The sequence below is a fragment of the Delphinus delphis genome, chromosome 11, assembly GCF_949987515.2.
Source record: "Delphinus delphis chromosome 11, mDelDel1.2, whole genome shotgun sequence".
Taxonomy (NCBI): domain Eukaryota; kingdom Metazoa; phylum Chordata; class Mammalia; order Artiodactyla; family Delphinidae; genus Delphinus; species Delphinus delphis.
The window spans coordinates 95,064,720-95,090,834 of NC_082693.1; the positions used below are offsets into that span (position 1 = coordinate 95,064,720).

Here is a 26,115-nt window from a genome sequence, read left to right on the forward strand (position 1 = left end):
ACCGTCCTGACGGGCGGCGGGGGGCGGGTTTTCCCAGGGGGCGGGGCTTCGCGGACGGGGTGGTGTTAGTTCGGGACGGGTGTGGAAAGCGCCTGAGAGAGTGGGCGTGTCACCTGGACGCGAAAGGCGCGCGCTATGCGTGATGACGTAAGGGGCGTTGATTGGGAGCGGGAACAGGAGCCTGCGCGTGTGCGGCGCCCCGCCTTCTGCCCAAATTGATCTCTTCATTACGCTCAAGGTAGGTAGGAAAGGGGCTGAGTTTTGTGTTTGTTGCTCTCTGCCAGGGCTGGCTTCATTTTGCTTTGCCCACTCAGCCTTGCGCGTCCCCGTAGCCTCATCGTGGGGCAGCGTCAGCCAGAAGTGTGCGGACCCGAGGGGTGGAGACGGCCTCTGATCCCTGTTCCTTCCTCCGAGGGGAGGCGCACCCGGCCTTGGAGGCCCGCCTGCGTTTGAGACCCCACTGGGCATAGCTGGCTGAGGAGTTGGGGGAGATTTGGGGGCGGGATGAGGACAAGTGGGTCTGCTAAAGGACGCAGTACACTGGACCGGGAATCTCTCAAATCCAGATGATGCCGGAGCTCTTTCGCTCAGGCCCGTGGCGCAGGCAGGCTGGGCAAGTGTCGCGGTCTTCGTACTGCCAGGAAGCTCCGTAGCCGCCGACGAGACCAGGAGTGGCATGATAAACAGTACAAAAGAGCCCATTTGGGTACAGCCCTGAAGGCCAACCCTTTTGGAGGTGATTCTCATGCCAAGGGAATTGTGCTTGAAAAAGTAGGGGCCAAACAGCCAAATTCTGCCATCAGGAAGTGTGTCAGGGTTCAGCTAATCAAGAATGGCAAAAAAATCACACCCTTTGTACACAATGATGGTTGTTTGAATTTTATTGAGGAAAATGATGAAGTTCTGGTTTCTGGATTTGGTCGCAAAGGTCATGCTGTTGGTGACATTCCTGGAGTCTGCTTTAAGGTTGTCAGAGTAGCCAGTGTCACTCTTTTGGCCTTATACAAAGGCAAGAAGGAAAGACCAAGATCATAAGTTTTGATGATGAAAGCACGATAGTAATAAATTTTCATATGCCAGATGATGCTGGAGGCGGGACTGGACCTCCAGGTCAGGCTGCCCCAGCACACCCGTCAGAGAGGTCATTACGGGCCACTGGCCCTGAATTGTCCTTAAGGGATAGCTAAGGTGAGACTATTTCAGGAATGATCCCCATGCCCTTTTACCTTGCATCTCAATTACCAAGCTCTCCAGGCAGCAGGATCCAGCATCCACGTTCCTCAGCAGTAACATGTAGCTTTTAGAACAGACCTCAAAGAAGCCTAGGGGTCGATAACTTTTAGGTTTAAATTTGGTTGTTACTGATCTCCACTTTCTTTCATCTTGTGAGCAGTAACCAACATGTCAGGGTGGGAGTCTTATTACAAAAATCAGGGTGATGAGGAAGAAGAAGATCAAGAGGAGGGCCTTGAAGAAGGTGGTAAGTGACTTTCATTAACATGTACCCTTGTGTGTGTGGAAGAAAGACTTTCCCTACTTGTCTCTGCTGGGTGATCTTTGCTGTCTTGTGGTCCATGCTTCTCTCCCCAGAGAATCTCCAATACTTTTCTCCCTTTGAACTTTGCAGAGCTACCCTAGGCTCTTTTATTCAGGTCCTACTCTAGTTTATGGAACATTCCTAGCCTTAAACTTTTGCTGGACACTGGTAGATTGATCTCCAATAAATGACCCTGAACATTGGTATCCTGTGTCACCTTAGGTGACTCAGGTAAGACCCTTCCTCACCCAGAAAAGTAGTTTTCCTCATTCTTGGACCTCAGTGTGAAAATGCTTTCACCCTTCAATAACTGCAGCAACCAAAGAGTATACATTAGCAACACAGTTACAAGAGTCATTCCCTCACCTAGCCTGCAGGTTTGGGAGTATATGTTCAGACAACACAGTAACACATAGGACAAAGGAAGAGAAATAAGGGGTGCCTGTACTCTACATACTGGTTAATTTAAGTCCTGGGTAGAAATTTTTAAAGTATTTTTATTTTTTAAAAGTAGGAAAAATATATTTTTTATATATTTTATATATTTTTTATATTTATTTTTTTATTAAAAATATTTTTTATTTATATAAAAAATAAAACAGAATTCAGTAATATATGTAATCTACCACCCTAACACAACCACTACTAGCATTTTGGCATTTTGCATATTTCCTTCATATATCTTTCTTTATATTTTGTAACTATATATAGTTTGTTTTTGTCTGATTTTTTATATGGTTGTAATCATAGTGCATATATTTTTTTCATTTTAATTTACATTTTCAAAATTTACATCTTCAAAAAGAATTTTAAACATATATACACAGTTTTGTGTTCTGTCTTTTTTTCTTACTGTATTATAGATATATCTTTCCATGTAACTGCAAATATAGCCTCTATAAATCATTTTAAATATGCTATAATTTGTTCATTCTATCTTTTGTTGGACATTTTAGTTTTCAGTTTCTTTAATAAACAACATTGTGGAAATTTTTGCATAGGGTTTTTCCATATTTTATTTTCTTAAGATAGATTCCTAAGAAGTAGAGTTCACTGGCTCAAGGTAGAATTTTTGTTTAAGGCCCTTGACACGTATTGCTGTATTGCTTCAGAAAAGATGGGTAATTAAATTTACTGCATTAGGAAGCAGCATCGTCAAAAAGGGAGACAACCAGATATTATATGCCGTTTTATGAAAAACTCAACATCACCTATAATGTAATCATGCCAGAAAAAAAAAAACCAAAACCCAAATCCAATGAAGCCTCTCTAGGTCCTTAGTAGAAAAGACAGAGGACTATGTTAATCTACACCAAAAGAATGCAGTCAGCAAAATCCAGAAGGTGGAAAACTATATGACATAATATCCAGGTTTTTCAGCAAATAAATTATGAGACAAAAGACAGAGGGGGTATCTACAGATTATAAGAGGCTTTAAAAGCTTTTGTTTTTTTTAAAGTCAAAACCAGTGTTTAGGAATGTTGGCTTGGATGATTATAAAGAAAAAAATGAAGTGATTACCAAAAGTCAGGATGGTGATTACTCTTGGGAGGAAGGTGGGTGTTAAAATTGGGAGGCGACCTGGAGAGGGCTTCTGGGGTGACTGGCAAGATTCAATTGCCTGATGTGCATGGTGGTTTTAAGGGTGTTCACTTTTTTTCTTGTTTTTTTGGCTGCATTGCGCAGCTTGTGGCTTGCGGGATCTTAGTTCCCTGACCAGCAATTGAACCCGCGCCCTTAGCAGTGAAAGCATGGAGTCCTAACCACTGGCCCACCAAGAAATTCCCTAAGGGTGTTCACTTTAGGGAATTCCTCAGATTATAATTTTGCTTAATGGGCTTTTCTCTATTTGTTTTATTTTACTTTATTTGTTTTATTTTATTTTATTTTAATTCTATTTCTTAGAAGTTTTGGGTTTTTTTTTTTTTTGACATGCTTATGACGGATGATTTAATTAATTAATTTGGTTGTCCCGGGTCTTAGTTGCGGCAGGCAGACTCCTTTTTTTTTTTTTTTTTCCGCGGTACATGGGCCTCTCACCGTTGTGGCCTCTCCCGTTGCGGAGCACAGGCTCCAGACGCGCAGGCTCAGCGGCCATGGCTCATGGGCCCAGTTGCTCCGCGGCATGTGGGATCTTCCCGGACCCGGGCACGAACCCGTGTCCCCTGCATCGGCAGGCGGACTCTCAACCACTGCGCCACCAGGGAAGCCCTGGCAGGCAGACTCCTTAGTTGCAGTTCAGCAGCTCCTTAGTTTTGGCATGTGAACTCTTGGTTGCGGCATGCATGTGAGATCTAGTTCCCTGACGAGAGGTCAAACCCTAGCCCCCTGTGTTGGGAGTGCGAGTCTTAACCACTGCACCAGCAGGGAAGTCCCTCTGTTTGTTTTATATGAATAATAAACATGATAAATATAAAACAAGGGCAAACATTTCCTTCTATTTTTTTCCCCATAGGAGATTATAAATATTCAGGAAGAGATAGTTTGATTTTTTTGATTGATGCTTCTGAGGCCATGTTTGAAACTCAGGATGAAGATGAGTTGACTCCTTTTGACATGAGCATCCAGGTAAGACTACCTTTCATTTAATTAAGCAAACAACAAAAAGTATCAACACCACTTTAAAAAATATGGAGACTTCCCTGGCGGCACAGTGGTTAAGAATCCGCCTGCCAATGCAGGAGACATGGGTTCAATCCCTGGTCCAGGAAGATCCCACATGCCACGGGGCAACTAGGCCCATGTGCCACAGCTACTGAGCCTGTGCTTTAGAGCCCGCGTGCCACAACTACTGAAGCCTGTGTGCCTAGAGCCCGTGTTATGCAAAAAGAGAAGCTACCGCAATGAGAAGCCCACGCTCCGCAACGAAGAGTAGCCCCGGGGCTTTCCTGGTGGCGCAGTGGTTGAGAATCTGCCTGCCAATGCAGGGGACACGGGTTCGAGCCCTGGTCTGGGAGGATCCCACATGCCGTGGAGCAACAGGCCCCGTGAGCCACAATTACTGAGCCGGCACATCTGGAGCCTGTGCTCCGCAACAAGAGAGGCCGCAATAGTGAGAGGCCTGCGCACCGCGATCAGGAGTGGCCCCCACTTGCTGCAACTAGAGAAAGCCCTCGCACAGAAACGAAGAGCCAACACATCCATAAATAAATAAATAAATAAATAAATAAATAAGGCAAAATTCCTTTAAACAAAAAAAAGAGTAGCCCCCGCTTGCCGCAATTAGAGAAAGCTCACACGCAGCAACAAAGACCCAACGCAGCCAAAAATAAATAAATAAATAAATAAACTTAAAAAAAAAAAAAAGAGTAGCAGTGTTGGAGAACAGGCCCATTTTATTTTGGGTTTGAACTTCCGACCCTGGGACTACACTGCTTCCACCTTCTGTGTTAGCCCTGGTAGCAGAAGTGGGCTCCTCTTTCTATAGAGATGTCAGTGTAAAGGAAGGAAAGAAGTTCCAGCTATTATGGTGTGGAGATGAGTCCTTTTGTAGTTGAGTGTTACCTGTGGTTGAAAAAGATTATTACAACAAAAAGACAAACAACCCAATTTAAAAATGGGCACAAAACTTGAATATACATTTCTCTAAAGATGTACAAATGGCCAAAAGCACATGAAGAGATGCTCAATATTTTTAGGTATTAGAGAAATACAAATCAAAACCACAATGAGGTATCATACCCACCCACTAGGACTGCTGTAATTTAAAAAAAAAAAGAAAGGGACAATAAGAAGTGTTGACAAGGATGTAGAAATTGGAACTCTCATACATTGTCGGTGGGAATGTGAAATGGATCAGCTGCTGTGGAAAACAGTTTGGCAGTTCCTCAAAGAGTTAAACGTAGACTTACATGAGCCAGCAGTTCCCCTCCTAGGTGTTTACCCAATTAAATAAATAACAGCTACTCAGATCTTGATTCTGCCACTTACAAACTGTATGATATTGGAAGAGTTGCTGAAGCTCTTGATATGTTTTCTCATCTGTAAAATGGAGATAATAATAGTACCTACTTTGGGCTTCCCTTGTGGCACAGTGGTTAAGAATCTGCCTGCCAATGCAGGGGACACAGGTTCGAGCCCTGGTCCGGGAAGATGCCACATGCCGTGGAGCAACTAAGCCCGTGCGCCACAACTGCTGAGCCTGCACTCTAGAGCCCGCGAGCCACAACTGCTGAAGCCCGCATGCCACAACTGCTGACGCCCACGCACCTAGAGCCCGTGCTGCGCAACAAGAGAAGCCACCGCAGTGAGAAGCCTGTGCGCTGCAACAAAGAGTAGCCCTGGCTTGCTGCAATTAGAGAAAGCCCGTGCGCAGCAACAAAGACCCAGTGCAGCCAAAAATAAATGAATAAATACATTTATTAAAAATAAAAAATAAAATAATAGTACCTACTTTGTCAAATTGTTATGAGGATTAAATATTTTTACTTTTTAAATTGAGGTATAATTCACATAACAAAATTAACGATTTTAAAGTATACAGTTTTAAGGTATTTAGTCATTCACGTCATGCAATAATCACCACCCCTATCTCATTCTAAAACTTTTTCAGTGGATATACAAAATGTTTATATATACAGTAGAATATTAGTCATAAAAAGGAATGAAGTAGTGATACATGCTACAAGGTGCATGAACCCTGAAAACATTACATTAAGTGAAAGAAGCCAGGCAAAAGGTCACATGCTGTATGATTACATTTATATGAAGTATAGAATAGATAATCCATAGAGAATGCAGGTTGGTGGTTACCAGGTGCTGCAGGGGAGGGAGCAACTGCTTAATTGGTATGGGGTTTGCTTTTGGGATGATAAAAATGTTTGGGAACTAGATAGAAGTGGTGGTTGCACAACATTGTGAATGTACTAAATTGAACACTGAATTGTTCACTTTAAATGATTAATTTTGGGGCTTCTCTGGTGGTGCAGTGGTTGAGAGTCCGCCTGACGATGCAGGGAACACGGGTTCGTGCCCCGGTCTGGGAAGATCCCACATGCCGCTGAGCGGCTAGGCTCGTGAGCCATGGCCACTGAGCCAGCGTGTCCGGAGCCTGTGCTCTGCAACGGGAGAGGCCACAACAGTGAGAGGCCCACGTACCGCAAAAAAAAAAAAAAAAGATTAATTTTGTTATGTGAATTTCACCTCAATTAAAAAGTTTAGTATTTCTTCATAGAGAAGAATTTTTAAGAATTTATTGTACATCTCATTTCTCATATTTCTGGAGTTTGGAACCAAACAGAAGCTTCTCATGTCCTAATTTGTACACAGACAGTTCTTGCAATTGACAAGTCAGAATATCTTGCATCTAAAAAAAGAATTAATAAAAACAATTCTTAACTTTAAAGCAGTGGTTTGCAAACTTTAACCTACATCAGAATCACCTGCAGGGCTGTTGACACAGATTGCAGGGCCTTACCCTGCAATCAGAATTTCTGATTCTATAGGTCTAGAGGAGGGACCAAGAATTTGCATTTCCAACAGAGCTCCCAGGTGACGCTGATGTTGTTTGGAGATCACTCTTTGAGGAGCACTGCTTTAACCTTTTTTGGACCATGGACCTCTTTGAAGATGTGATGAAGGCTATGTACCCTCTCCCCAAAAAGATACAGTTCTACATGTAATTTGAAAGGGTTCATGAAATGCTAACGCCTAGAGAACCCAGAAGCAACTGTAGTATTATGTAGTGAGTAAGTGAAACATTCACCGATGAACGTAATGTATTTGATAAGGAGCAATGAAAAAACATTTTCTAAAATTCTATTTTAGTTTGTGTGTGTGTGTGTGTGTGGGTGGGGAGGGGTGGTTAATAGTAGAACCTAAAGAAGCCCTCACTGGGACTTCCCTGGCAGTCCAGTGGTTAAGACTTCTACTGCAGGGGGCACAGGTTTGGTCCCTGGTCAGGGAACTAGATCCTGCATGCTATAACTAAGATCTCGCATGCCGCAACTAAAGATCCTGCCCAGCATAGCCAAATAAATAAATAAATATGAAAAATAAATATATAAACAAATAAATAAAAAGAAATGATTGCTTGCCATGAAGATAACTGTCAATGACTAGACATACCGTAAGTTCTGCATTTAAGGAGAGAATTGCTATGGAGGAAGGCCAGGTAGAGTCTCAAGCAGGATATGGAGGGAGGTCACCATTGTTGGTTTATTCCTCAGTTTTGCAGAATCAGAAACTTAATTTTGTCAGTACCCCCAGAATTATAGGCCACCAGGACTGACCACTTATGAGACACTGATTTACTAGATATGGCTTTAGTTTATATTTCCTGGAATACTGATGTGTTTAATTGTGTAATTAGGCAAATTTTATTTCAAAAGTTGCTTTTAGTAGGTATAGATTTATTTTCCATTATTTATTAATGTCACATATACTAACATTCACTTAAACCTTTTATATATGTAATTATTTTATATATGTAAATTTTGTTTCTTGGTATCAAGCTGCTTGAGGAAAAGAGACTTCCCTGGTGGTCCAGTGGTTAAGACTTTGCCTTCCAATGCAGGGGGTGTGGGTTTGATCCCTGGTCAGAGAGCTAAGATCTCACATGCTTCAGGGCCAAAAAACCAAAACATAAACAGAAGTAATATTGTAAAAAATTCAATAAAGACTTTAAAAATGGTCCACATTAAAAAAAAAAAAGCTACTTGAGGAATGATCAAATGGCCTGTTCAAACTCAGCCAATTAAGTAAGTGACATCATTGGGACTCAAATCCACGTTTTCCGATTCTAGTGCTGGGCTTTTATTGATTTTTATTTCCCTATAGCAGAGTTTCCTTCCGGAGTATATACATGTTTTTTTTTTTTTTTCGGTACACGGGCCTCTCACTGTTGTGGCCTCTCCCGTTGCAGAGCACAGGCTGAGGACGCGCAGGCTCAGCGGCCATGGCTCGCGGGCCCAGCCGCTCCGCGGCATGTGGGATCTTCCCGGACTGGGGCACGAACCCGCGTCCCCTGCATCAGCAGGCGGACTCTCAACCACTGCACCACCAGGGAAGCCCTACATGTTTTGAATTCTCCGATTTCTTATTGTAGGGACTGCTTATATGTCTGTTGTATACTTAACCACACTTTGCTTTGTGTTATACATAATATAAATGACCATCACCCTCACTGGATTATGAGTTTCCTGAAGGTAGGGGTCACGCCTTACTCTAATGCCATGTACAAATTCAGCAAATATATATTGAGTGCCCTACTATGTGTCAGGCACCTGTGGAGCTTAAGTTTAGTGGTACGTAGTTAAATATTAATTGAAATTTTATGTTTGTTTTTTCAGTGTATCCGGAGTGTATACACCAGTAAGATCATAAGCAGTGATCGAGATCTCTTGGCAGTGGTGTTCTATGGTACCAAGAAGGACAAAAATTCAGTGAATTTCAAAAATATTTACGTCTTGCAGGAATTGGATAATCCAGGTCAGTAGTATTCTAAGATCAGCTTTTCCCTTACATGAGAAGGTCACTAACATACACAAAGGGGGATGTGAAGAAGGAAGCAGATAACATCTTGACTGGGAGTATGCTTTCCTGCACAAGGGGGTTCTTACTGGGGTGTAGACTTTTGTTATGTGGGTTAAACAGCTCTGGGTGAGAAAGAGCTTCTGTTAGTCTTGTAAAACACTGACGCTGTTCCGACTTTTCTGCCCATTTGACTCCCTGTCTCTGATCAGGTGCTAAACGAGTGCTAGAGCTTGACCGCTTTAAGGGGCAGGAGGGGAAGAAACATTTCCAAGACCTAATTGGCCACGGATCTGACTACTCCCTAAGTGAAGTACTGTGGGTCTGCGCCAACCTCTTTAGCGATGTCCAGTTCAAGATGAGCCATAAGAGGATCATGCTTTTCACCAATGAAGATGACCCCCACGGCAATGACAGTGCCAAAGCCAGCAGGGCCAGGACCAAAGCTGGGGATCTCCGTGACACAGGTCGGCATTCCCCTGTTCTTTTATTTTATTTCTTTGGCCGCATTGTGCGGCTTGTGGGATCTTAGTTCCCCGACCAGGGATCGGACCCGTGCTGCCTGCAATGGAATCGAGGAGTCTTAACCACTGGACCTCCAGGGAAGTTGCCCCCTGTTCTTTTAACTTGGCACTTAATTTTTTTTTGCTTTTTTATAGCTGATGTCAAATAGTTGCTTTTCACCCTTCAAAGTAAAATGACACAATGTAGTGAAGCTGGGGGAGACCCCTATGTAATATTCCCAGTGAAAATGACCAGGCCATTAGTTGTCTGAAGGGCTCTACCAGAGGGAGCTTTTCTTGACTTTAACGCCACCACAAATGGTGGTTATTTGAATAAGTTGTCTGAAGTCATTAGAGCAGCTGATCCCCTTAACCACTTTCTCTAAGTCCTGAAAATGTTTATAATCAATCTAGTTCTTTGGGAGCTTTTAACAGCATAATTAAACTTAACTGAAAAAAATTCTCCCTTGCTGGAAATTGTTTCCCCTCACTTTTGTCTATCCTCGCTCCAGGTATCTTCCTTGACTTGTTGCACCTAAGGAAACGTGGGGGCTTTGACATATCCTTGTTCTACAGAGATATTATCAGCATAGCAGAGGATGAGGACATAGGGGTTCACTTTGAGGAGTCGAGCAAGCTCGAAGACCTGTCGAGGAAGGTTCGCGCCAAGGAGACCAGGAAGCGCGTGCTCTACAGGTAGGCACTAAGCCCGGGTCAGCTGCCCACAAGGCCCCTAACTGATCATAAGCAGTGCATGGCTTTGACCTCCCTGGCTCCTTAACTCTGGGCTGTACCACTGCCTCACTGTTCCTCTAAAAAAAAAACTTGCTTTATTTCAGGATAGCACAAGCTATTTGCTTCTCTTTCTCTAGAAAGAGCTGGTATGCTGTTTCTCCAAAATAAAACAGCTCTCCACTCCTTTGGGGTAAACAGTTGCGGCTAACGGTATCCTCAGTTGCACTCACTAGGACATTGTCTGTTTTCTTCTCCTCTGTAAATTGGGGATAACGATAGTACCTGGTATAGAGCAAAAACTCAATAAATTTTAGTTATTATCATTGTTGTTAAAATTGTGTTATTCTAATTTCTTATAAACTTGAGACCAATAAGAACCAGGTGGTTGGATTATCTTCCTTTGACATTAGAATCCTAAGGCCGCCTCAGTGTTTCTTCCTAAAGAGCATCAGACTTTCATTTTAGACTAGTTTCCTCAGTATAGAGGAATAAGACCCTTGGTAGTTTTTGAGCTGTTTTCAAGAGATTACTGACAATTCTACTAGAAAACCCATGAAATTAAATATTTTAAGGAAACCATGAAGCAGCTCATTGCTACAGTTATAGTTTTGTCATTGTTCTCCTTTTCCTCCCAGGAACTATTTCTCTTTCCTCAAACAATTACCCTGTCACCTTTTCTCCTTCCTGAAATGGTAGAATATTGTTACTACTATAATTTGGAAATCTACGCATATTGGTGGGAGTGGCAGGGGGGATAAAATGGTGGTTAAAAGTAGGTTCTAGAGTCAGATTGGCTCAGATTCTAGTCCTCTGCTGTGTGACCTGGGGTAAATCATGTAACTTCTCTGAGCCTCAGTAAAATGGGAGCAAAAATGGTCCCTCTTTATAGGGCTGCTGTGATGATTAAATGGAATAACATAGTAATTATAAACGTTAGCTATTCTTACTATTTTGTGAAAGAGTCATTATAGGATACTTGGTAGTAATAATAATAAATTGGAGCTGTTTGAGAATTAATTGCCTAAGGCTTAGAAAATTATTACACTTATTCTTGCTATAATAAAATAATAGAATTATTTTATTGCATAATTATTATGTGCCAGGCACTGTCCTAAGTTCTTTTTTTTTTGTGAATTTTAGAATTTTATTTATTTTTTATACTGCAGGTTCTTATTAGTTATCCATTTTATACATATTAGTGTATCTATGTCAATCCCAATCTCCCAATTCATCACACCACCACTCCCACCCCTGCCACTTTACCCGCCTTGGTGTCCATACGTTTGTTCTCTACATCTGTGTCTCTATTTCTTTCTTTCTTTCTTTCTTTCTTTTAATAAATTTATTTATTTATTTTTGGCTGCGTTGGGTCTTTCTTGCTGCGTGCGGGGTGTTGCGGTGCGCGGGCTTCTCATTGAGGTGGCTTCTCTTGTTGCAGAGCACGGGCTCTAGGGTGGGCAGGCTTCAGTAGTTGCAGCACGTGGGCCCAGTAGTTGTGGCTCGCGGGCTCTAGAGCGCAGGCCCAGTAGCTGTGGCGCGCGGGCTTAGTTGTTCCGCGGCATGTGGGATCTTCCCGGACCAGGGCTTGAATCTGTGTCCCCTGCACTGGCAGGCAGATTCTTAACCACTGTGCCACCTGTGTCTCTATTTATGCCCTGCAAACCAGTTCATCCGTATGTCCTAAGTTCTTTGTTAACATAATTACCTCATTTAATCTATAAAAACAGTGCTTTGAGTTGGGTTGAAACCTACCCATTAGTAACATTTATTAACCTTAAATCATTTCAGATGACGTTTAACATAAGCAGCTTGTTTTGTGCTGTGGGCTTTCACATTTTCCTTTCCTTGGTATGACACAAACCACATGATGTTATACTATAATTCTGTCTTAACTTAGAGTTATGACATTTTCAAGGTCGAAAGGTACCTTAGTTTATAGATGTGAACATTTAATATGGGGTGGGGGGACTAACCGATTGGCTCTTTTGGTTCAGAAATAGAACTAAGGTCACTTGAAGCCTGAGGCCATAGTAGACCACATTGACCAGTGCTTTTTCCCAGGATACTAAAATTTAGAGGGCACAACAATTTTAAAAAATTACTTTTGCAGATTGTGCAGTTTTTAAATCGGTTACATTTATTGTCAGCTCTCCTTCAGCAGCCTTTAAACAACTGTGTTTAACACCTAGTAAGCCGGAATGATTTAAAGTAGGAAGCCATCAAATGGGTGGTGTTATTACTAATGCCCATCTGTTACTAACACTCATCTCTGGGGCACATCATACATTACCAAATTGTACCATACCTACCAGGTGCTTGCTCCAGGAACCTAAAATTTCTAGTCAGGGCTCTGTCCCAAACCAATGTTCTTTCTACTGTGTGAACCAATATATCTTTGAACTAGCTATAACTTGTTTAAACATGTTCTCTTCTTTAAAGTAAATACTGCTAAACATTCTACAACAGTGAAGACTGGGTTATTAATTTAAGACTTTTCTTCTTTTGGGGTAAAGGTTTTAAAGCTATAAATTTCCCTCTGAGCACTGATTTAGCTGCATCCTATACCTTTTGATATGTTGTGTTTTCACTTTCATTCAGTTCAAAATCATTTTAAATTTCCCTTGTGATTTCTCCTTTGACCTCCTGGGTTATTTAGAATTGTATTGTTTACTTTCCAAATATTTGAGGTTTTCCCAGATTTCTCTCTGTTGTGGATTTCTAACCTAGTTCCATTTGGGGTAAAGAACATATTTTGTATGATAGCAATCCTTTTTATTTTTTCCTTTTTGGCTGCGCTGCACAGCATGTGAGATCTTAGTTCCCTGACCAGGGATTGACCTGTGTCCCCTGCAGTGGAAGCGCAGAGTCCTAACCACTGGACCACCAGGGAATTTCCAATTTCAATTTTTTTAGATGCATTTAGACTTGTCTTGTGTCTCAGTATATGGTCTATCCTAGAGAATGTTCTGTGTGTGCTTGAAGAGAACGTGTAGCACAGGTTAGTTTTCTGTTCTGCCTTTTTTCCCCACAGTATTGTATTGTAAATATTTTTGCATGTTGTCTTTATTATAGAACACATTTTCAAGAGGTCCTGTTTGTGCTTAAGATGTTGATATAAATACGCTGGAGCAAAATGTTATAAAGGAAAAGTACCTGAGCTTTGAATCAGACATACGTGAATTTGAATACCAGTTTTCATTAGTTGTATGTCTTTGGGCAAGTTAGATAACATCCCTGAGCCTCAGTGTTTTCATCTGTAAAAATGACAACAATAAGGTTATTGGGTAGCAAGTAACAGACACTGACTCTTGACTAATTTCAGCATATTAAAACAAAATCCTGAACAGGGTGGGTAGTATAGGAACCAGGGCGGCACCAGGAATCTAGAAAATAAAAATTATTGACAGTGTCTTTGGGGTACCACTGTCAGCAAGCATCCCCTCCAACCGTGTCCTTTCTTGGTCACTGTTTAAGACCCAGATTCTCAGGAGAATAAGTCTGATGGCTTGAGCCTGGGCCAGATGTGCCTATCTCTTGGTCAGGGTAAAGCATAGCACCTGGATGAACATTTTCCTAAAACTGCAGTGGGGCAAGGGTGGTTCCCTAAGAAAAATTGGGGTTTCATTGTTAAAATAAGAGGGAAGGTATAGTAGACAAGCAGAAGCAGCAGATAATATAGTACTTATAGGATTATAATGATGATTAAATGAGAGAATAACTGTAAAGTGATTTAATAAATTGCTAGGCTCTATTTAAAAAATCATTATTTTTATTACGGTACATTCTTTATCATTATTTTAAGGAGTTAACAATACATTCTGAGACTAATATTGTGCAATATAGACACTGAGATGTATTACAGCAAACTCCATTGTATTATTAAAAAGCTTTATATTTGTATTCGAAAAGCTTAGGTTATTGGAGAGAATAAAACAAATCAGGGCTTGGGTGCCATGAATGAATTTTAGATAGGAAAATATACTCTTTCTGTCCAAATTAAAAAGTTTTTCTCTCCTTCAGGTTGAAGCTTAAGCTCAACAAAGATGTAGCGCTCACTGTTGGCATTTACAATATGGTCCAGAAGGCTCTCAAACCTTCTCCAGTGAGGCTTTATCGGGAAACAAATGAACCAGTGAAAACCAAGACCCGGACATTTAATGTAAATACAGGCAGTTTGCTTTTGCCTAGCGACACCAAGAGGTCCCAGGTAGGTCTCTGCCTTCTTACTGAATTTTGTCCTGTTGAAGAGTTAACAGGGAGGGGGAGACATGATCAGCCTAACTAGTTAAATAACTTTCATGTGCGCATCTTTCTAGCCAAGCTAGAAAGTTGTTGTCATTACCCTTTGGAATATGGCATCTAGATCAGTAATACCTTGGGAGCTAGAAAGTTAGAGCCAGTATTTGGAAGAGGTGTCAGTGAAAACTTCAGCCCTCGATCAGCCAGCACATTGCTGCTCTGAGTCTTAACAGTCTAATTCCAGTACAGTGGCAGAAATTGTTTTATAGTTAACTAGGGAGATGAGCTAGGGAAAGAAAGTGTGTTAGGTGTGAAGTACCCTCGTTTTAGGGAGATTTTTTTTTTTTTTTGCCAAACTAACCAGTTTTTCCTGTGCCTTGAAATGATACCCTCTTTTTTTGCGGTATGCGGGACTCTCACCATTGTGGCCTCTCCCGCTGCGGAGCACAGGCTCCGGACGCGCAGGCTCAGCGGCCATGGCTTACGGGTCCCGTGGCATGTGGGATCCTCCCGGACCCGGGCACAAACCCGTGTCCCCTGCATTGGCAGGCGGACTCTCAACCACTGCGCCACCAGGGAAGCCCCCCTCATGCCTTTCTTAATCTGAAAGACATACTAAGGATGCAGAACATTATCTCTCCTCATCCTCTCACCTTTGTTCAATCTATAGAAGGATTTTTTTTAATTGAAGTACAGTTGATTTACAAAGTTCTGTTAATTTCTGCTGTACAGCAAAGTGATTCCGTTATACATATATATATACATTTTAAATATTCTTTTCCATATGGTTTATCTCAGGATATTGAATGTAGTTCCCTATAGAAGGATTTGATATCTGAAATTAAAATCAAGTGAGTCATTCTTCCTTTTTAGTTATGCAAAACGTGGGAGAGCAGATTTTGCCTAAGTTCAGGACCTAGAAGGATCAACTAAGTGACTAAAATTAAATATTATTTTGATTCAACCCTCGAGATGTCTTTTGGAGCACAAATTTCAGGCCAGAGTGTCTTGCCCTACTTTTCAGGAGGAGAAGACGACAAGAAATTTCTCCTTCCATTTTGGAAGTAGCTAGTTTTCCATGTTGGTTTATTCATAGGCAGTAGCTCTTCCGGTTACTAAGTTTCTTTCTTGATTAACTGTGCCTACAAAAAGTCTTAAGGGCTCTGTTTTTGTTATAAAACCCAAATTTGACCTTTACTAAGTTCTGTTACTAATCACATATTTAGGATCGAAATGCAAATGTTAAAGTTTGGAAGTAGTATGTGTGTATGTGTGTGTGCGTGTGGGCCTCCTACACTGAGACCTAGCACAATACCTGACGTAGGTCCTCTCAATAAGTAGGTAAGGTTTGAGCATCCTTTGTGTGTCAGGGATGATGCTGAGGGTTTAGTACACATTAAATGAGGGAAGGAACAAATGCCTGAAGAGCATGGCCTTTAGCACCAGACAGATGTGGTACAGTTCAAAGCCCAATTCGGTTGTATACTCTGGAGCAAGTTACTAACTGTAGAGCCTCAGTTCACTCATCTGTAAAACAGAGTTTTTAACATTTACTGCCTAGGATTGTTACAGATGATAAACTGGGTGGCAAAAGTAAAGTGCCTGGCTGGCACTCAATACATGTCAATTGCTGTTGATAGGAGGAAGATGCCTCTGATGAGCCCTCTTCCTGCTCCTTAGAAGAAAGCTGATTTTAACTTGCTAGTGTCCTATGGCAACCATTTCGCATCTCTGTGTATCCTCGCTATGTGGCCCTCGTTGTTCCCCTTCTATAGACCTATGGGAGTCGTCAGATTGTATTAGAGAAAGAGGAAACAGAAGAGCTTAAACGGTTTGATGAACCAGGTTTGATTCTCATCGGTTTCAAGCCCTTGATAATGCTGAAGAAGCACCATTACCTGAGGCCCTCCCTGTTCGTGTACCCCGAGGAGTCCCTGATAAATGGTAAGGGGCATAAACCAGGGATAAACGAGTAAGCCACGCAGAAGGCAATTTACCGAGCAGCATTCCTAAATGGCTGCTGCTGGAAACTATATAGGATGTGTTACTGGGTGTTTTGAAAGTGTTTCACGCTCAAATAAATTTTGGAAACGTGGGACTAAACAAAGTTAAAGAGATTTCTTTAGGAACTATAATATACTGATAGCATTGTGAATATCCAGGAGGGGATATGGAATTAGCATATTTAAAACTTAGTTGCTATGAAATTCTTTCTTTGAGGCATCAAATAAAGAGTTCGGGAAAAACTAAAAAACAAACCTGGCTTCTTCCCTAGTGTTGCGATTAAGGATGATATGAACTTGGCCATTGGGTTTATTTGTGCTGTCCAGACCTATATTCCTCTGTGCTATAGCTAATGAACCTCCCAGATCTGACCTGACTGGTTTTCATTAGCAACTAGGGCTTATGTCATTAGCCTAATGATAGTAAAAGTGAACTGACAGTAATAATTCACACCCCTAAATGGAGTATTTGAGGTGCCCTTTCCTTTCTCTTCCTTTCTATGCCTCTGCTACCGTCACTTTACCCTCACCTCTGGGTCCATCACCCCTGAGCTATCAAAGTATCATAAATGCTTTTAAGAAAATGTGAGAGAAACTGTAGGTTTATAACGTGGGCTAAGAAAGGAGGAGACATCTTTAGGATATAGATCCCTGGGATGTTTGTTTTCCAGGGAGCTCAACCCTATTCAGTGCTCTACTCACCAAGTGTCTGGAGAAGGAGGTCATGGCAGTGTGCAGATACACACCCCGCCAGAATGTCCCCCCTTGTTTTGTGGCCTTGATGCCACAGGAAGAGGAGCTGGATGACCAGAAAATTCAGGTGACTCCCCCAGGTATGTGAAAGAGATAATTTCAGTGCTTCTGAACCTTGCTTAGCCTTGGAGTCATTCCTGGGATACCAACTCAGACCTGCTGAACCAGAGTCTCCAGGAGTGGGGCCTGGGAAATGTGTGTTTATAAGATTGCACAGGTGAATTTGATGAACAGCCAGGTAAGTCTGTCAAATATGGTTGTGCAGTGCACAGCATGTACAACTGTACAAGGCAGCTCTGCAGCCAGGGTTGAAAATTGACTTGATAGGGACTGTTTGCAGGTTACTGGCATAAGTTCATGCGGTCTCACTGCTGACACATTCTTTACTAAAAACCATTGTTTGGTACCCTTGTAATATTTAATGGTTGGTTTATCTCTTGTGTATACCAAAGCAGTGAGGTATCATGGAATGACTGTGGGTTTTTTTTTTTTTTTTTTTGCGGTATGTGGGCCTCTCACTGTTGTGGCCTCTCCCGTTGCGGAGCACAGGCTCCGGACGCGCAGGCTCAGCGGCCACGGCTCACGGGCCCAGCCCCTCCGCGGCATGTGGGATATTCCTGGACCGGGACACGAACCCGTGTCCCCTGCATCGGCAGGCAGACTCTCAACCACTGCGCCACCAGGGAAGCCCCTTTTTTTAAAAAATATTTATTTATTTATTTGGTTGCACCGAGTCTTAGTTGCAGCAGGTGGGCTCCTTTGTTGTGGCTCTAGGGCTCCTTAGTTGCGGCTCCAGGGCTCCTTAGTTGCGGCTTCAGGGCGCCTTAGTTGCGCCTCACCTGCTCCTTAGTTGCAGCATGCGAACTCTTAGTTGCAGCATGCATGTGGGATCTAGTTCCCTGACCAGAGATGGAACCCGGACCCCCTGCATTGGGAGTGTGGAGTCCTATGCACTGCGATGCCAGGGAAGTCCCATGACCGTGGGTTTTGAAGTCACACTTGACTTTGTCTTACACTTATGTGTCTGAAAGCTCACTTTCTTTTGTTTTAGACCGTTCTCTGCCACCTGTTAGTTGGCCAACTTGGGCAAATAATTTTTTTAATTTTTATTTATTTATTTTTTTGTGGCCTCTCCCGTTGTGGAGCACAGGCTCCAGACGCGCAGGCTCAGCGGCCATGGCTCACAGGCCCAGCTGCTCCGTAGCATGTGGGATCTTCCCGGCCCGGGGCACGAACCCGTGTCCCCTGCATCGGCAGGTGGACTCTCAACCACTGCAGCACCAGGGAAGCCCTTGGGCAAATAATTTAACCTTTCTGTTTATGTTCCTTATCTGCAAAGATGAGAATTCTGGAACACCTTTCTCTCAAGGTCAGTTCACATTTGAAATAAGTTAATAAACAGATAAGTGCCTAGCACAAAGCAGCCAACAGATGACTACTAGTCATCTTTCTTTTTAAAAAATATTTATTTATTTATGGCTGTGTTGGGTCTTTGTTGCTGCACATGGGCTTTCTCTAGTTGCGGTGAGCGGGGGCTACTCTTCGTTGCGGTACATGGGCTTCTCACTGCGGTGGCTTCTCTTGTTGCAGAGCACGGACTCTAGGCACGCGGGCTTCAGTAGTTGTGGCACGCGGGCTCTAGAGCGCAGGCTCAGTAGTTGTGGCGCACAGGCTTAGTTGCTCTGCGGCATGTGGGATCTTCCCAGACCAGGGCTCGAACCCATGTTCCCTGCATTGGTGGGCTGATTCTTAACCACTGCACCACCAGGGAGTCCCATCCTTCCTCTTTAGCCATGCTAATAAAAATTATAAAGTAAGTCTTTGAATGCGTTATATTTCCAGCCCTGGTCATGTGAATGCTCAGGAACACCTTTTATGTCAGTTCTGACGCTTTGTCTCTCAGCTCTGTGCTGATGAAGCAGAGGCTCTCCAAGCCCCATTTCTCCTTTGCCAGCGGGCTCTCGGTGATGCTCTGTCAATAGTGGGTGCTAGAGGGAGACATTAGGGCCGTGGAGAGCTAAGAGACTTCCTCTTGCTCAGTGCTGTTGGCATTGCCAGCAAGGGCTCTTCACCTGGCAGCAGCAGTGGGTTCCAGTCTCTAGATTTTTCAGTCTTTCTAGAGCCCGTCAGCAACTGGACAGGGTCAGGCTGGTAACCGTTACCTCTTCCCTTCTAGCACATGGTGGGGACTGGGGAGCAAAGGGGAGAGGTTGAAGCTCGGAGGAGGGGCCGACAGAGTTGGATGTAGCCCTCCAGGGAGGGGCACTGTCCACCTGGTTCTGGGTGTATGGAAAAAGCTGGTGGCTGGAAGCTGGCTGGAGCGACACTTGCAGGAACAGGAAGTACCTGAGAAGGAAGGAAGAAGTCTCCTTTCAGGTCCCCCTCTGGAGACTCCAAAGGGAGTCTGCTAGGCAGATGCTAACGGGAATCAGCTGGTAAAGGAGAAATGGGATTTGCAGGGTCCTAGCTCCAGCAGCACAGCACGCAGAAGGGTGAATTGGAGCTGAGAAAAAAACAACAGCTCAGGAGGGTTCCCTGGTGGCACAGCGGTCAAGAATCTGCCTGCCGATGCAGGGGACACCGGTTCGAGCCCTGGTCCGGGAACTAAGATCCCACTTCCTGCGGAGCAACTAAGCCTGTGTGCCGCAACTACTGAGCCCGTGCGCCACAATGAGAGAGAAGCCCCCCGTGCTGCAACAAAGATCCTGCTTGCCTCAACTAAGACCCAATGCAGCCAAAAATAAAATAGATTAATTTTTTTTAAAAAGGAATTAAAACGATAGCTCAGTGACTGAAACCTTTCGTTGAGTCAAATCTCCGAAAACGTATTTTTCTTTCTTCTTCAGGCTTCCAGCTCATCTTCTTGCCCTATGCTGATGACAAACGGAAGGTGCCCTTTACTGAAAAAGTCATGGCAAACCCAGAGCAGATAGACAAGATGAAGGCTATTGTTCAGAAGCTCCACTTCAAGTACAGGTGAGTGATGGGTCATTCACAGGCTTTCTTCTGGAACTGCCTCCTGACTTGAAGGTTGTACTGGAGATTTGAGTTAAGCATAAACCAAGAGAATGTGATTGTATTCTTTTCCATTAACTGATAGATAATTAGTCTTTAGAAGCTATAGGGAGAGTGGAAGTTCTTTTATTGAAGGCTCTGGAATTGTGCTAAGGGTTCACAGCTGGTTGACCTGCTGTGTTGTGCTTAGAAAGCCAGGTTGGTTAGTTGAACAAGCTCCGCAAAGCAGCAGTAAGGAGAAGATTCTTGGTTGGCCTTCTCCTTGATTGTTTGTTGTCACATGGTGAGTAAAAGCAAGTAAATCCAGTGTAAATTGTCATGGGGTTGAAAAAATGATTATATAATGCACATAGACCATCTCCCAGAACCCGCATAAGGTGACACCAAACGTAATTTTTTTCACATTTCGTCTTGTGTCTCTGGGCTATTTCCCTAACTCTTCCTACCTGTGGGCAAAGTGACCTTCTTTCTCCAAAGGAAACCTCCTGGTGTAGTCCTTTGTTGGGAAAATGGAAGCATTGTTAAGGTTCTACCATGTGCCATGCACTGTTCTAGATACAACTCCAACAGTATCTCATTTATTCTTCATGAGAACCCTGAAAGTTTTGGTGCCCATGTTACAGGTAAAGAAACTGAGGCTTAGAGGAGTGAGGCAGCTTGCCGAGACTCACCCACCTAGAAGGAACTGGAGCCAGGATTCAAGTGTAGGACTGTATGCCTCTAGATTCTTTCTGTTTTTACTTTCATGTTCTATCGAGTATGGGAAGAAAGAATACTCAGGTTCGTTGTCTCCTCACCTCCCACCATCCCTCTGTTGTGTTTTCTCTGTACTTACCTCCTCTGGCCCTGCCTCCTCTGTTTCTGTCTCTGTCCACAGCTTCCAGTGACAGACAGGTGGGCAGGTATTGTTTTGCTTTAAAATTTGCTTGTGGATCCCTAGCATTGGACAATAAACTGAAAATTGGAAAGAGAGAAGTTGATTCAAGAGATAAGATTCCCAACTGTTTTACCTGGGGTGTATTTCTCAGCTGACCTTGGGCCTTCACTGTCTCAGCTGGGTTTTTAACTCTATTATTTTATTTTTTAAATGTTTAAATTTTTATTTTTTAACTTATTCATGCCACTGTTAATGTTTTAACAGAAGTGGCAGCTTTGAGAACCCAGTGCTGCAGCAGCACTTTAGGAACATGGAGGCCTTGGCTTTGGATTTGATGGAGCCCGAACAAGCCGTGGATCTGACACGTAAGGAGGCCGTGACTGAGTTGAGAAGTTCTTTTCGTGGGAGGCTTTCGTGTCGATTTTACTCTGGACCAGTAATATGGATGCATTTCCTAGCACCCTCTAAGTACACAACCTTGTGGTCCAGATCATCTCTTCCTGAGAGGTTTCCTAGACCATCTTAGATTGCCTGGGAACGGGTTTGGCCGATTCTGCAGTAAGAGGAGGAGGAAGTGCCAGGCTTCTGAGACCTGCCTCTGAAGTAGACCATCCATGACTACATGTTGGTAAAAGTTAAAAACAAAAATCTGCAACATTTATTGAGTGCTTACTGTGTGCCAGGCCTTGTTGTCCTGTGTGTTGACTCATTTGTTCTGTGTGACTATGAGGTAGGTTCTGTCACTGTCCCTAGTTTGCAGGGAAGGGAGTGATTTGCACTAAGTAGTAAGCGGTGGCTGTCGGCGCAGAATCCAGTGAGTCTGGCCCAGAGCCCTTGCTCTGAACCACTATGCTTACCTTACTGCTGCTCCATCAGACGGCGTGCTCTGCCCTGAGAAAATGGACCTCGTTACCCAGCATGGAGGACATTTGCCTGGCCTCCCAGGCTGAGGTGTTCTGAGCTCCCTGCTGGTCCCTTTCTGGATTGTGGTTCTCTCATGTACTTCATAAGAGGATGCATGAAGTTTAGCAATGTAAGTAAATACCCACTGGAAAACAGATTGGATTTAATAAAGACTCTTGACAGAGGTTGAAAAGATCAGAACAGTTAGTTCGGCCTGCTTAGCTTCCCAGTTATTATTGATCTCTTTCATGCTAGCGCCAGCATTAAAAGCATGAGTTGTTGGACGTGTGTCACGGTGGTGACTGTCAGCTGGGCCTGGCAGAAGAAGAACCCTTGAGTGAGGCAGCCCATCTCTTCCTTTATGGCCTTTAGGCAGATCAGGAAGTCAATTGCCTAGTCTCTAGCAAGATGGCTAGAGACACAGACTTTGGAAACACTCGATGTAGGTAGATTTGAATCCCAGCTCTCTGGCACTTATTAAATTGCGTGGCCTTGGAACAATACTTAATCTCACTGAAGCCCAGTTTCCTTATTGGTAAAATGGGGATAATGATCTGTCCTTACAAGGTGTTAACAAAATATAGGCCCTGACACTCGGGAAGGTGCTCAGAACACAGTTGTTCTCCTTTATTCCACAGCCGTGTGCTCTACTTACTAGCGCCCCAGCCTCTTGCATTCTCTCTTCTGGCCCTATACTTTTTGGGAGAAAGTCTTGTTTTTTTCTTTCTACTTCTATTTTTCAAAAACAATTTTGGCTGCTGTAGTGTTTCTTGTAAGCTAAATGTCTCAGGTTCCTGTCTTTAGCCCTTTCTTCTCTCCTTTCTGTTGGTTATGTTATCCACTCCCATAGCCTTAAGTATGACCTCATGCCCACAACCCCCAAACCTGTATCTCCAGCCCTGTCCTTTCCTCTAAGCTCTGGCCAAAGCTTCCAGCTGCCCAGGTGACATCTATTGAAGGCCCTGGGTATCCTACTGCTCAAACATGTGACCCCTTTGACTCTTTGTTCTTTCACATCCCTCTCTCAGTTCTAATCAAATGTGTCTGCTTCTCTGTGACACAATAAGGCTTTCTTTTTTTTTTTTCCCAGTATGCGGGCCTCTCACTGTTGTGGCCTCTCCCATTGTGGAGCACAGGCTCTGGATGCGCAGGCTCAGTGGCCATGGCCCACGGGCCCACCCGCTCTGCGGCACGTGGGATCTTCCCGGACCGGGGCATGAACCCGTGTCCCCTGCATCAGCAGGCGGACTCTCAACCACTGTGCCACCAGGGAAGCCATAAGGCTTTCTTTTAATAAATACCTTATCAAAGACTCAAAATTGTTTTCTTTCTTCTTTTGGCTTTGTCAAACCATACTGTTTTGGTTTTTCTCCTATGCCTGTGGAGACCCTAAGACTTCTTTGCTGGACCTGCTTCCCTTTTTTCTCCTCTAACATGGAAATGTGCTGGGTGATCCTGGGCGCCATCTTTCTCTGTCCTCTCACTTGTCCCTGCATGGCCTCATCAGGCTACATCAGTGGTTCTAAGTGTGGTCCCTGGACCAGCAGCACTGGTATCTCCTGGGAACTTGTCAGAAATGCACCTTTTGAGCCCTACCCCAAGCTGACTGAATTTGAAACTCAGGTTGAGGCCTAGCAACGTGTGTTTTATTTTATTGTATTTGGCCATGCCATGTGGCATGTGAGATCTTAATTCCCAAACCAGGGGTCGAACCCGTGCCCTCTGTATTGGAAGCTCAGAGTCTTAACCACTGGACCGCCAGGGAAGTCCCCAGCAACATGTGTTTTAACAAGCCTTCCCGGTGATTCTGAGACATGCCACTGCCTCTAGCACATTGGTTCTCAACTTCGGCTATACAGCAGACTCATCTGGGGGACTTAAAAAAAAATCTGGCTCTTTAGGCCTCACCCCAGACCAATTAAATAAGAATCTCCTGGGCATCAGTACTCTTTAAAAGTCCCCAGGTTGAGAACCAAAGCTCTAGTAGAGATTCCTGTAACCTGGAACATGGGGCTTCTGACACGGTGGTAGCGCAGTTTGACGGTGACGTTCTGCCGTCTTGTAGGTACATACACCACAGGGCAGGAGCTCCCCTCTGTACTTGGCAAACGTGGTCACATGAGGAGATGAGATATTCATCTCATCATGCTTGTCCTTGATGTGACCCAGCTCTCAGCAAAAGCTCTACAAGCTATACAGCTGTAAGAAAGGAAATAAAAATATTCTCTTTCCCCCAGAGCTTCCTTTGCCTATTGCATTTGCCTTGGGGAATGTTCCTGCCACCCCAACCACTCACCTCCTCCCCCACCCACCCCCACACCTCTTATTCCGTCCATAAGTCCTGCCAGTGCTGTCACTTCTCAAGTTACAGTCCCATTGCCACCCCCCAGCCGCCCCACTCACACACACTGCTTCAGCCTTCTGTCTCACCTTCCGTCAATTCATACTCTACACAGCTGGCAGGCAGGGTGATCTAAAACGTCCATCTGATCACGTCGCTCCCCTGCTTGTAGACCTTCAAAGGTTCCCCACTGCTTTTAGGATAAGGCCTAATTCCTGGGCAGGCATTCGAGGCTTCCATGACCTCGCCATGCTTGTCTTTCTAGCCTCCTTGCTGGTCCTGCCCATCTCACACCCTGCCTGCAAGCTGTGTGTCACTGGCTGTCTCTCACCCCTGTGCCTTCTGCTTAGACTAGTATCTGCCTGAGGAAGGACACTCAGCTTGCGAGACTGTGCTGCACAGAGTCCTTCCTGACCCCTCCTGTGTTCCAGCGTGCCCTGTACGGTCCCTTTCTTCATGGCACTGTGCAGCTGTATTGCATTGGTGTTTTTACCACCTCCTTATGGCGCGTGGACTGTAAGCCCTGAGGGTACAGACTCTTGTTTGAATCCACAGGGTCTAGCCCGGTTCTCAACTCTACCGCTTCCCAGCTGTTTGACTTCAGGAAAGTCATTTAACGTCTCTGATTTCCAGCTCTGTAAAACGGGAAGACAGGTTTACCTACCCCAGAGATTGTTAGGAGGATTAAATAAAAATAATAAGTTTAAAGCATTTAGGAGAGTGCCTGGTTGTCAAAAGTGCTCATTAAGTACAATTGTTAAAAGCTACTTGGTAAATGTTAGACTTCGAGCAAATGTATTCATGGCCAGCTCAGCTGACTTGCGGACCCTCCCCCATCTCAGCAACTAAGTATTTTCTCCTCCGGTCCCAGTAGAGTTGAACTGGACAGGAAGCCAGGGCTTGTGACTTCACAGGCCACTCTTCTTGTGTTTTTATTTTCTAGTGCCCAAGGTTGAAGTAATGGACAGAAGACTGGGCTCCCTGGTGGATGAGTTTAAGGAACTTGTCTACCCACCAGATTACAATCCTGAGGAAAAAGTTCCCAAGCGAAAACAAGGTAAGGAGCTGGGTGTGGACGTTCAGTGGGTTTTTGGGTTTTTTTTGGTTTTGTTTTGCTTTGTTTGTTTTTCTTTTTGGCCACACGTGCGGCTTGCAGGATCTTAATTCACTGACCAGGGATTGAACCCAGGCCCTCAGCAGTGAACTCGTGGAGTCCTAACCACTAGACCGCCAGGGAATTCCCAGTGGGTTATTTTTTGGACCACCAGGGAATTCCCAGTGGGTTATTTTTTAAAGTTGCCTTTATAGTCCTATCACAGAGGATAATGTCCTTTCAGAAATTGCTATACAAACCTACATATTTACTAACACAACATATTTCAGCACAAATGAAACAATATTCACATTGTTTTCTAGTTTATTTTGTTACTCAGCTATATATGTTGGGCAGGTATTTATATCTACACTCACATACCTACCTACTTAAAAAAAAATAAGGCTACAGAGTACTTCATTGGATAGATATACACAATTTATCCAACCAGACCTTTACTGATGGATAGATATACTGCAGTGAACAGGAACCACCATTGCATACTGGTGTGAGCAGTTACACAGCATAAATTCTTAGCAGTGGAATTGCTGGGTCAAGGTGTAGGCATTTAAATTCTGATAAGAATTGCCAGTTTGCCTCTGAAAAAGTGATAGTTTATACCCTATCCAAGAAGGGATTGGTGTGT

General features: G+C 43.7%; 1 protein-coding gene across 4 annotated transcripts in view; it reads left to right on the plus strand.

The window, feature by feature from the left end:
* Positions 1 to 177: 177 nt before the first annotated feature.
* Positions 178 to 26,115, plus strand: part of XRCC6 (X-ray repair cross complementing 6) — a 29,523-nt gene continuing 3,585 nt past the window's right edge. The window contains exons 1-12 of one of the 4 annotated variants that reach the window (XM_060025749.1): positions 178 to 238; positions 1,394 to 1,480; positions 3,993 to 4,105; positions 8,827 to 8,965; positions 9,220 to 9,474; positions 10,023 to 10,206; positions 14,266 to 14,452; positions 16,260 to 16,428; positions 17,159 to 17,320; positions 20,087 to 20,216; positions 21,397 to 21,497; positions 25,320 to 25,433. In XM_060025749.1, the coding sequence (XP_059881732.1) occupies positions 1,402 to 1,480; positions 3,993 to 4,105; positions 8,827 to 8,965; positions 9,220 to 9,474; positions 10,023 to 10,206; positions 14,266 to 14,452; positions 16,260 to 16,428; positions 17,159 to 17,320; positions 20,087 to 20,216; positions 21,397 to 21,497; positions 25,320 to 25,433 (1,633 nt within the window). In that variant the 5' untranslated portion in view covers positions 178 to 238; positions 1,394 to 1,401. Of the gene's footprint in view, positions 239 to 260; positions 737 to 1,393; positions 1,481 to 3,992; positions 4,106 to 8,826; positions 8,966 to 9,219; positions 9,475 to 10,022; positions 10,207 to 14,265; positions 14,453 to 16,259; positions 16,429 to 17,158; positions 17,321 to 20,086; positions 20,217 to 21,396; positions 21,498 to 25,319; positions 25,434 to 26,115 lie in introns of those variants that run through there. The other 3 variants (XM_060025750.2, XM_060025753.1, XM_060025752.2) reach the window with 3 other exon arrangements.